Source organism: Rhineura floridana, chromosome 8 (assembly GCF_030035675.1).
Source record: "Rhineura floridana isolate rRhiFlo1 chromosome 8, rRhiFlo1.hap2, whole genome shotgun sequence".
NCBI classification, from domain to species: Eukaryota; Metazoa; Chordata; class Lepidosauria; order Squamata; family Rhineuridae; genus Rhineura; species Rhineura floridana.
Genome location: NC_084487.1, coordinates 27398547 through 27410678, shown reverse-complemented (window position 1 = coordinate 27410678; position 12132 = coordinate 27398547). Strand labels below are relative to the sequence as shown.

Here is a 12132-nt window from a genome sequence, read left to right as displayed (position 1 = left end):
CTATTTACAAGCCTGTCCAAGTTGTGCTGCATATGAATAGGGCTGGGCTCATTTTGCTTCAGAGGAGGTTGCCTGAATTGTGACCGGGGAGGGGGGCATTTCAGGCAAACACCCCAAATGAGAGCAGTAAAATTATTTGGGGGGAGGGAGATCAGAGGGAGCATTTGCAGTGGAAATCTTTACAACTCATAGCTTTAAAAAGGTGTTGTTGTTGTTTTAGGAACAGAAGGGGGGAGATAAGTAGCCCTATGCCCACACTTGAAACCATTTTGGATAGCACCCCCTAAAAAAACCCAATCCCCCCCCAATTCACCACTTGTGAATGAGTTGGTGGCACATTGTAACCCCCTCCCCTCACCCCTAAAATCATTTTTGGGGTTGAATCTCAACCCCTGTAGTAAAACTGAAACAGCTGCTTCCAGCTCACTCTTTGCAAATGACATTTTGGCCTATCCCTAAAAGCATAGCCTTGAAAAAGCTCTTGCCTCCACTCCCAGTGTGTGTAGCATCTGCCTCCCAGTGCTGTCTTGACTGTCAGACGCTGTACGCCCTGGTAGTTGCACATGCCATTGGGAGATTTAAAATGTGCTGTGCGCATGCAGCATCTGTGAGAGTAAAGAATTGATCACAACCTGTACATGGCAGCATTTAAATAGGGCTGTAGATTTCTCAACAGTGTAATAAGGATTTTCAGATCATACTTGCATCTGTTGCACTGTTGAATTTTCTTGTGTCAGAGTTGTTTTCTGTAGATTAGAAGATTACTATAAACAGTAACAAACTGTAGTCCTTCAAGGCTGCTGTCTAGGAGGAAGCATTTAACAAATCCGGAAGCCATTGACTGTGGCTGTCTTAACATCTTGTAGTATTCTCTCTTGTCTTGGAGTTGGTGTTATGTAACTACAAAGAACTACAGTGTCTCATAAATGTAGTTTTCACATGACATGTACTGCTCTGGTGATTGTGTTATAAAATGGCTTTATTATGTTCTGTGGTTAGGGGAGCTATCCAGCTTCCCAAGGTGCATCTGCGGCGGAATGTAAGTCTTTCGTATATATTTTATAATGAAAAGCTTTTTGCCCTGTTGTGCCAGTTTAAAAAATGGAGGATGCTTGGGAAAGTGCTCTGGTTTCTTTCCTTCTGAGCCTTTCCCCCTTATTTGAGGTTTGATCTGAGAATGAAGGGCAAGAGTGGACAACTTATTTGCCACTAAGGGCCCAATTTTTGTCACCATATTCTTTAAAAAAAATAAAGCTGGGATTCTCAGAATTTCAACATATATCTTTTGGGCATGTAAGAGAACCTGAGGGGTGCATTTGACCTGTGAGCTGAAAACCTTGGCTCAGCTAGCAAATGCAGGCAGTGGCAAATCCTGACCTTCTTGCACCTTCTGTATTCCGTACCACTGCCTCCTTGTGTTTCTTTTGCTGATCAAGGAAAGGGCTTTAGAATGACTTATATAAGATTTCTCTAGGGTGAGCCATCTTAACACCCTGTGTTCATTAATAATGACGGCAACCCCGTACTTAGACTGATCATCTTGTTTCACTGGCTACACTGGTTTTGAATGCTTGTCCATTTGGTTAAACTGCGATTGCTTGAAGAATGGACTGTACCTCTGCCGACATAGCGGGATAGGCTGGTCTTCATTAATGTCACTTGTTCTTTTGTATCAGATTAAAGTGTGGGTCAGTTTTGCTCACACTGCAACTTGCATCCCTTAAATGGCACCAACTGTGGCCCAGTTCATATGTTACCTTAGCACAGGTGTTGCCAACATTTTTGGACTACAGGACACATTTCTGTTGGGGGCACCAGTCACAAAATAGCTGCCATGGAGGCGCAGCATAACACAAAATTAGGAATAATCATCATAATAATAAAATTTAATTTATGTGTCGCCTATCTGGCCATTGGCCACTCTAGGCGACGTACATGTAAATAATTAGAACACAATACAATAAAATACAATAATACATTGCGAAGCTTTTCCCATAATTGTATTTCCATACTAGAAAAGACTTGACCTGTTGAATTTTCACCAGCCATACAGCTGTTAAAAGCACAAGAACCCTGATTTTCCACATTGCCATCCTGTACCCACTCACCTGGAAGCCAGCCTCATTAAACACAAAAGAGTCGATTTGCATACCATTGTACTGTAAGTGAGCTGTACAGTAGATTCTTAATGAGTCTCTGGTCTTTAGATCCTGCAAAGCAGGAGACATGCCTAAGCCTCTTTGCAAAGTTTTCACATTTGCCTTTTGAGGGGAGGAGTATGCTTTAACATTCACCCACACTTTCTGTGCAGTAATATTTGCAGAAAATAATTTCTAGGCGATACCTGAGGCGAACTCAGCGCAAGAAAGATACATCCTGGTTGCTAGGGAAAAAATAAGAACAAACTTTGGAGATTACAAAGACGAGGAAAAAGGAAGCAGAAAAGTGCAGTAAAAGGAAGGGCAAAACATTAGCTCCTTAGGACCCCAGGGGTTCCTATTGCCTGGTGTCCAGACAACTTGCTTATCAATCACAGCTCTGATTTCACTCATTGGCTAATGAGGCTGACAGGTAGGAGCAGCCAGGCTGGCTCATTTCACAGTAATCGCTTAGAAGAGTACCTGCACAGTTTGCTCCATAACTTTCTTTCTAGGAGGACTAGAGACTTTCTGTGTTAAATGAAAGCTCTACATGCTGGGGTGCCACTGGAGGCCTTTGCAGGCACCATGGTGCCCACATGTGACTGGTTGTCGACCCCTGACTTAGTTGTATGGCTTTGTTCACAGACTCGCATTTTCTGAATGCTTCCACTCATATTTTTTGGAGACACAGAACCCAGCTGTGAGTTAATGGTTTTGTACCAATTGTGACCATAGTTCAGTGGGCCAACATGCAAAAGATCCCAAGTTCAGTCACCAGCACCCTCAGAGTGGACAATACTGGGCTAGATGGGCAAAGAGTCTGATGAGGTATAAGGCAGCTTCCTGGGTCACGCATGAACAGGAGCTTTGTTCACTGTCAATGTTCAAAGGGGAACTACAGAGCTAGTGGGCTCCTCCTTTCATCCACCTTTTTTGCCTCCAGTTTATATCTCTCATTGTGCTCTTGAGCAGTGATGGAGAACCTCTGGCCTGCCAGATGTTGAACCTCAACTCCCATAATTGTTGACACATGGCAATGTGGCTGGAGCTGGTTTACTTGTTTTTAGATGTTATGAGTGCTTAGGTGTTTTTAATTATTTTTAAGTCAGTGTAGACAATACTGGACTAGATGGAACAGTGGTCTAACTCTGTATAAGGCAGCTTGCTATGTTCCTATCCTGTTATCAGGAGGGGCCACCCGTAACTCAGTGGTAGAACATCTGCTTTGCATGCAGAGGGTCCCAGGTTCAATCCCGCCATTTCCAGGTAGGGCTGGGAGAGACTTCCTGCCTGAAACCCCAGGGAGCCCCTGCCAGTCAGTGTAGGCAGTTCTGAGCTAGGTTGACCAATGGTCTGATTCAGAAGAAGGCCACTTCCTATGTTCCTAGTTTATTTTTAGTAGTATCGTTTTGGCACCCTGATGTTTGCCACCCTGGGCCCCTTTGGGAGGAAGGGCAGGACGGACGTTAAATCAATAAGAACGATAAAAGGGATTTCTTAGTCCAACACCTGGAGGGCTACAGGCTCCCCATCCTGTCTCTAGAGAAACATCCTCACCAGAGACAGAAGATGTCTCTAATCTGGACTGCACTCATTTAAACCTTGCAAGCTTTACCCTCACTTCCAGCTCATTTTAAACTCGCGTGCGCTCTCAGTCGGTATTCTGTGATCTCCCTCTTGCTAAAAGCCCATTTTGAGTTCTCCTGATATTCTCGAAAATGTATTTTCCTTTCCACAGTGAATCCTCTTGTGAGTTACTTGAAATAACTTATGAACATTTTTTTTAAAAAAGGAAGTTTTATAGCATTTCTCAGTGTTAAGCTCAATTGCGGTATTAATTTAAGGTGGAGGCACATGCCTTGAATGCTGATAACCCTTTTCAATAAAAGGAGCATCCCAAGTCTTGGATGTAAAAATTATTTCTCCTTTGCTCCCCTGCCCTCTCTCCCTCCCTCATCAATATTTCACAATTTATTGCTCCAATTTGCTGTGGTCCTTCTGCCAGTTTTCATTCTGTCTGAAAGTGCTCTTCTTCAACCCAATTGAGATTAATTTTTCTGTCAGGTTTATAGCTGGTCCCACATCATTATAATTCTCCAGAGGGCCCGACATCTACCTCATTAGTAACCACATGTGTTTGTTTAGCAGCAGACTCTTTGCAAATTATTATTCTCTGAAGAAAAGGAAAAAAAGCCTTGGCACGTAACTGACTGTGTAGCTTGAAAATCTGCGCCACATTTTTTAGTTCCATTTTGTGTCTCCCTCACATATGTGGCCTTTTCAGATTTATTTATTTTTTATATTTAACTTTTTATTGAGGTTTTCAAAAGTTAATCTATAAAGTTTTACACACTAAAATAGACAAAATATGAACTGGATCATAATACAAAAAAGACATATCTAGTCCTTACTTAGATAAAGAGAAGTGATCAGGAAAAGATTCTGAGTCTTTTGCCAAGAACAGTGGAAAACCAGTTTAGCTATAACCACTCTTTTTGGAAGCATATCATACCAGAAAGACTTGTGATCCTCTGGAGGCCTCACTAACCCATCTTGTTCCAATGTAAATATAGTAGGAGGATACAGAGTGCTCTCAAATGTATCTTTAGATTTTGCTCCATGTCCTACTTTGCTAGTGTCTGACAATTTCTCCGCTAGAGCCAGCTTCCATACCTTTGACCCCCCCCCCCCAGCTTTGACTCGTAAATGGAGATTTATAGCGCCAATGTTTGGCAATCTCTAAACCTGCTGCTACTAATAAGAAAGCGATCAAGTTTTTGTACAGTAAATTACACGTCACCTTTTCAGATCTTTGGAAGTGGTATTATTTCAAAATGTAAATGTTCCTTTTGTCAACGTTGGAAGCTGCATAGCATGACCACCTTAGGCCAAAGGCGGAGTACACACTTACTAAAATAATTTCATGAGATTCCCTCACAGTCAAAAAAGCAAACAACTCTTCTTTTTCCTTACACCCTGTTACGTTCTCCCAACCCCGATGGCTGTGCCCTGGATGGCTCCCATTGTTGCCCTCTTCTGACTGTTTTCTCATTTTTATGTGATAGACAATATGTAGGTTCCATTAGACCTCTCTCTGGCATGTCACACTCCAGCATGAAAGTTGACATGTATGATGCTTATGTGAAGCTTAAGATGAGTTCTACCATGGCTCCCACTTAGAGACTCTTTTAGCTGATGTTTGTGTGTAGCCAGATGGGCTTTCTTCTTCCCCAGGTCCTGTCTGATTTTGCTTCAGGACTTTCTGCATCTAGTGTACTTAAAAAAAAAAATGTAAATGTTATAACCTGCCTTTCCATTAAAAAATGTCCAAGACAGTCTGCCGCTGCCATGTATGTGTATGTGTGTACACGTACACACACACACACACATACATACGTACATACATACTCATTCATTCATTCATTCATTCATTCCCAATCCAGTGTGAGGGAGGTATCCTGGTAAGGGTTGTCTCCATCTACACCTCAGGACAGGCCGGGTCAGCTGGTGGGCCATTTTAAGAGAGGCTATCCCTTCTGAGAGTTCCTTGCCCCGAGGACCTGTAGTTCTCCCCATATTAGTGTCTGGGACCCAGAGCAGAGCCTCCCAGGCTGATCTTAAAGTACAGCCTTTGACTGCTGAAATGTGGTTTTTATACCTACCTCTATTTTCTAATGTGGTTTCGTACTTAAATTCTTTTACTTGCTTTTTAAATTGTATAGCTGTATTTTTGTGACCTGCCCTGGGACCTTATGATGAAGTGTGGATAAGTAAACCTATAATAAATATAATATGGGATTCTCCCTTGGAGCCCCCATAGGGCAGAAAAGTTCTCACAAACTATTTGTGTGTGTTTGTGTTTGTGTGTGTTTAGCCTGCATGATAGGAAGATGTGCATCATAGGACTGAGCATTTTGATGGGGCTGCCAAACCGACCTCCTGCAGTAGACGCAGTGGCTGCTCAGATCGTTCCGTCGGTTCTCCTCCTGTTCGTGGGCCTGAAACAAGTGTGTGCCACCCGGCAACATACAGAACATGAAGAGCATGCCAAAGCTGAAAAGAATGATGCAGAAGATAATGGTAATAATAATCATGTGTACGAGCTAATGGAAATAGAGTCAGAGATGGGATGGGGGGAGATGGTTGCTATATAGCAATACTGTCTTGTTGGCTATTGCTTTCCATAATGTCTTTCAGCTTGCTTGTAGAGGAAAGGAACTGTAGATTATTATTATTATTATTTATTTATTTATTTATTATTATTATTGATATACCACCCCATAGCTGAAGCTCTCTGGGCAGTTTACAACAATTAAAACATTAAAAACAAATATACAAATTTTAAAAAACACGTTTTTTAAAAGCCATTTAAAAACGCATGCTAAAATGCCTGGGAGAAGAGGAAAGTCTTGACCTGGCGCCGAAAAGATAACAGTGTTGGTGCCAGGCACACCTCATCAAAAAGATCATTCCATAATTTGGGGGCCACCACTGAGAAGGCCCTCTCCCTTGTTGCCAGACTCCCAGCTTCCCTTGGGGTAGGCACCCAGAGGAGGGCTTTTGATGTTGAGCGTAGTGTACGGGTGGGTTTGTGTCGGGAGAGGTGTTCCATCAGGTATTGTGGTCCTAAGCCGTGTAAGGCTTTATAGGTTAAAACCAGCACCTTGAATCGAGCTCGGAAACATAAAGGCAGCCAATGCAAGCGGGCCAGAATCGGTTTTATATGTTTGAACCGTCTGGTCCCTGTTACTAATCTGGCCACTGCATTTTGCACAAGCTGCAGTTTCCGAACTGTATTCAAAGGCAGCTCCATGTAGAGAGCATTGCGGTAATCTAACTTGGAGGTTACCAGAGCATGGACAACTGAAGCCAGGTTATCCCTGTCCAGATAGGGGCGTAGCTGGGCCACCAACCGGAGTTGGTAGAAGGCGCTCCATGCTACCGAGGCTACCTGAGCCTCAAGTGACAGAGATGGTTCTAGGAGAACCCCCAAGCTACGAACCTGCTCCTTCAGGGGGAGTGCAACTCCATCCAGGATAGGTTGGACATTCACCATCTGGACAGAAGAACCCCCCACTAGCAGCATCTCAATCTTGTCTGATTGAGCCTCACTTTGTTACCCTCATCCAGTCCGTTGTCGCAGCCAGGCACCGGTTCAGCACATTGACAGTCTCACCTGAAGAAGATGAAAAGGAGAAATAGAGCTGTGTGTCATCAGCATACTGATGGCAACGCACTCCAAAACTCCGGATGACCGCATCATGTAGATGTTGAACAGCATGGGGGACAGAACTGACCCCTGTGGAACCCCATACTGGAGAATCCAGGGTGCCGAGCAGTGTTCCCCAAGCACCACCTTCAGGACGCAACCCACCAAGTAGGAGCGGAACCACCGCCATGCAGTCCCTCCCACTCCCAACTCAGCCAGTCTTCCCAGAAGGATACCATGGTCAATGGTATCGAAAGCCGCTGAGAGATCAAGGAGAATCAACAGAGTCACACTCCCCTGTCTCTCTCCCGACAGAGGTCATCATACAGGGCAACCAAGGCTGTTTCCATGCCAAAATTTCAAGAAGCTCAGCGGTACATAACATACCCTTTCCCATTTGCAGGATATCCCTCGCTGAGGATTGGGCTACATAAGAGAAGTGATGGTCCTCACTACAACAGTTACCCTGAGTGTAGATCTTCCCTTTTTCCACATAGGTGAATTGCAGTCGCTCCTTTATGGGACAAAGCAAAAGGGTGCATCCACCACTGGGGCAGACGTTAAACTGGTGTCTGCTATTAAGGGTTAAGCCTGCTCGTATGTGCCTAGTCCCGCCTCTTCATCTGCATTATCTTGCTTTGGGTCGTTGGGAACCGGCTTCTCTATGAATGAGTTTTCAAAAGGGCATCCTGGTGCTTGTTTCAGGGGCATGGTGATTCAGAAGCGTTTCCCATCCAACAAACTGACAACTCATATGCCTTTACTTTCATTGGTTGTTTTCATCAGTGTTATAACTTAAAGGGTGCTTCCTAACTTCAGTGCTTACTGGAGATGCTGTTAATTTAGGAGCAAAACTATAAAAGCTAGTTGGTTGGGATATCTGGAATATTTTGGGGGGAAGGAAAGGGAAAAATGCATCCTTTTAAATCTTGAATATATTGTGAAGCACCTTTTGTTAAAAATAAGCTTACTTTCCAGAAGAGATTGCAAGTGATGAAGAGGAAGCCAATGGAAGCCAGGAGATGCAGGAAAACCACACAGGTGATGGTGATGCAGGAGATGAAGAAGACGATGATGACGACGACTGGGATGATGATGCATTGGAAGAAACCGCTTTAGAAGGTTTCAGCACCCCTATCGACCTGGATGATGGTGTAGATGAATACCAGTTCTTTACACAGGCCCTGCTAGGTACACACATCTAAGACCTAGAGCAGTAACTGCAAAATCCACAAATGTCGTGACTTCTGTCTTCTCCAAGACTATTCAGTCTGTGCAGGGTTCATTGTTATCTTTGGAACACAACATTCAATAAGCTTGTTGATCAACTGTTCAGTCCAAAACTCTGTGTCCTGCAAGGATTCTGTGAAACTTTTGGTTGAGCAGACGATAGCGAAACCCTGCTAGGCTGGAAATCTTTTTGCTATCCTCTTTCTGAAATGCAAGGAGAAAACAATCTCAGGCTATTTTTCTGGGAAGAAAAACCTCTGATTTAATTAGTACAGGCTCTCCCCCCCCCGCCCATCATCAAAAGGATCATAGCCTAGTAGTAGAATGCATGTTTTGCGTGCCACATGTCCCAGATTCAGTCCTTGCTCTCTAGCCACCGTCTGAGACCTTTGACTGACAGCAGCTCTCTTAGCAAACTATATTAGGCTAGAAGATGCACCAACGGTCACTATCCTTGTATCCAAAGCAGAGTAACTCAGTCAGCTAATCATCAACCAGCAGATGCGCACAAGCCTATTTTATTCGTGCAGCTTGTAACTTTGGCTTGGGCAGCAGGAAGCTCTGGTTCATATACTACATGGCCATGAAGTTTAGAGGCTGGCTTTTGGGCGACTCTCTGTCTCTCAGCTTAACCTACCTCACAGGGTTGCTTTGAAGGCAAAATGAAATATCCTCTCTTTAGGTGTCCTTGATGTTATTGGAGCAAAGGGCAGGATATAAAGATGATAGGTAAATTTATGTTTACTAGGATGGAGCTATTAAAACAGCCAGTTTAGGGGAGGGGCTCTAGCTGAGTGGTATAGTACATGTTTTGCAAGCAGAAGGTCCCAGATTCAACCTCTGGCATCTCCAGGTAGGGCTGGGAAAAGATCCCTGCTTGCAACCCTGGGGAGCTGCCATCAATCAGTGTAGACAAAACTGAGCTAGATGGATCAGTGGCTCAACTTGGTATAAGGCAGCTTCTTGTGTTCCTAATTTGTCATCAGAGATAACTTGCCAAGTATGTTCGAACAGGCTGTGCTCATAGGAACAGATATTTCAGCTCCCTGAGGTGACCTAAGGGTACAAGGCTTCTACTTGTAAAAAGGATTGTTCTAATGATATATAAAGGGAGGTTGTGGTGGGTTATGTATCTTCCTTCTCTTTCTGAAACTCTCTTAAAAGAAGGACCATTAATTCTGTGTTGATAGTGGTACAGAGCCGAGATGCAGCCTGGTACCACTCACTGACAGCACCACTCAGCAACAATCAGAAGACGGAATTGCAGGAAATCTGTGCATTAGCTGAACACCGCAGGAGTTCCGCAGGTCAGTCTGTTTTCTCTGTTGCAAGGGTATTTGTGGAAAGCATGAGCTGTGCGTTGTGCAAATAAGAATGTTAATAATTGCAGCCATATAAAGTAATGCAAGCTGCCCCAAGTGTAAAATGAAAACAAAGTCCTAGAGAAGTTTTATTATTATCCCGAATACAGAAAGTGAGAAACAGACTCAGTAGGTGAAGTTTTTCTTTGCTTTTGGCCACTGTAAGAAGTTAGATACTTGTTGGAACAGGGGAGGCATCTCCAGTCTACAAGGACTTTTAAGAGGGGCAGAGTGATCTTCAGAGCAAGAGAGACAATTCTCCCGGGTTCGTTCCACTCTTTCATCTTCCCTAAGGAGAAAGCGGGAAGGTGAAGGTGAAGATGTGCCAGGGAAGGTTTGGCACATAGGAAATTGAGGGCAACAGGTACGTCTGTAAGGATACGACAAACAACAGCATGTATGGAATGGAGAAGCCCAACTCAGAGGAAACTGTGCAGTCCTATCCCTTTGTCCCCCTTCCCACCTCTCTCCGTTTCAATAGGGAAGGACAACGAAACTTTGGTAACGGAAGGGGAAATGGAGATTCTCAGCAAGTTTTAAAGATCTACTCTTGTATATCATCAAGATTAAATTGCAAAAAAAGCATTTGTCATTTTTCTATATTGTAGCTATAAATAAGCTATCAACACAGGTCAAATTGTAGCCCTTTCTTGGAACCATAGCTCAGTGACAGAGCACATGCTTTTTGCAGAAGGTCCCCTGCCCTGTCCCTGGCATCTCCAGTTAAAAGGAATGGGTGGCAGGTGATAGCAAGAACCTCTGCTTGCACTCTGGAGAGCTGCTAGACAGAGGAGACCAGGGATGTGGAATCTTTGCCCCTCCAGATGTTGTTGTACCACAACTGTCATCCTAACCATGCGGGCTGGGGCTATTGGGAATTGGAGTCCTGCAACATCTGGAGGGCCAAAGGTTCCCCATCCCTGGAGTAGACAATACTAAGTGAGGTGGACCAATAGTCTAACTCTGTGTAAAATAACTTTCCATGTTCCTTTGTTAGGCCTTGTCATTGAAATGGCGAACAGAAGGCACTTGGTATGTAGAATCAGTGATTTCTCCAGATAAATAGGTGCACGCAGGTTTATATTGGACATCAGACATCCCATAATGGAGCCTGGACATCACCCACCCTTGTTAGGATAGGAAATGATACAGAAATGAATTGCATATTAATAGTTTATTTCTACTTGTATGATATACCTAAATTTTATCTATTTGTCCATGCAAGCAAGTATGACATGTGGAAATTCGGGGCAGGGGGCTGCATTCTAATAGGCTCAGCAGTTCTCCCTCCCTGCTTCAGAATATTACCCATCTTCAGTTGGTGGAGGGATGATATAAATGTATACAAATCTGCAAGATGTTGTTTCCCCCAAATATGGAGGCACTTCAGAAATTCCAGCTTGCTTTTTTTTTAATGCTTTTTGCAGGCGGTCAGAGCATTTATTAAAGACATACTATATCAAGGCTTGCGTGCCGTTTCTCTCTTAACCTTTATTTCTTTTTAATTCTAGAATCAAAGAGGATAGAACAGCAAACGGGCTTCACATTTGATAACAAAGGACTGGTCTCTGCATATAACTTTGGCAATGCTCCAGGGAGCAACTGAAGAAGAAGAAAGTGAAAACTCAAGGGACTCTGCAGAATATTTCATTATTGCATTTTATTATAAAAAAACAACCCACCACATATTTGTGACTTGTGAACAGACAAGGGAAGGCAATCAAGTACTCTGGAAGACTATTTTCCTTTGGGAAAGGCAGTGGCTGACCCTCTTCCTTCTTTTTAGGACACTCTCTTTCTAACCAGCTACTGTAATGTATAAATCCTTGTGGTATTTTTATAAGTTGTTGGACTGAAGAAAGTCTCTGTTCCCTTTCCTCCTAAGGAAGTGGGGAAGCGGCTGTGTAAAACTGGATTGAGTTGCACTTCTCAGGTCTTTGCCATGTGAAATTGAAGGGGTCCTATGGATAATAGTGCCTTCTGTTGTGTATGGATTGCCTGAACAAAAGGATTTTGGAGTGCATATTGTGTGTTTTTTAAAAAGGGAAAGACATTGGTAGGCACACTTCAAATCCTGCTTTCCTCTAGTGAACTCATGGCTGTATTTTCTCAGTCACAAACTTCACATTGTTGGCTACGCAGACCTTTCAGCTTCCCTCCCTTTGTGTATATTTATTCAGGGTAATAGTGT

General features: G+C 43.5%; 1 protein-coding gene across 6 annotated transcripts in view; it reads left to right on the top strand.

Annotated features, from left to right (window-relative positions):
- The window catches only part of IPO8 (importin 8), a 47275-nt gene extending 35363 nt beyond the window's left edge, over positions 1-11912 (top strand). For 3 of the 6 annotated variants that reach the window (XM_061638691.1, XM_061638696.1, XM_061638695.1), the window contains 4 exons: positions 6016-6221; positions 8317-8541; positions 9771-9887; positions 11453-11912. In XM_061638691.1, coding sequence (XP_061494675.1) covers positions 6016-6221; positions 8317-8541; positions 9771-9887; positions 11453-11547 — 643 coding nt within the window. In that variant the 3' untranslated portion in view covers positions 11548-11912. Of the gene's footprint in view, positions 1-6015; positions 6222-8316; positions 8542-9770; positions 9888-10938; positions 10974-11452 lie in introns of all 6 variants that reach the window. The other 3 variants (XM_061638694.1, XM_061638693.1, XM_061638692.1) reach the window with 3 other exon arrangements.
- Positions 11913-12132: the final 220 nt, after the last annotated feature.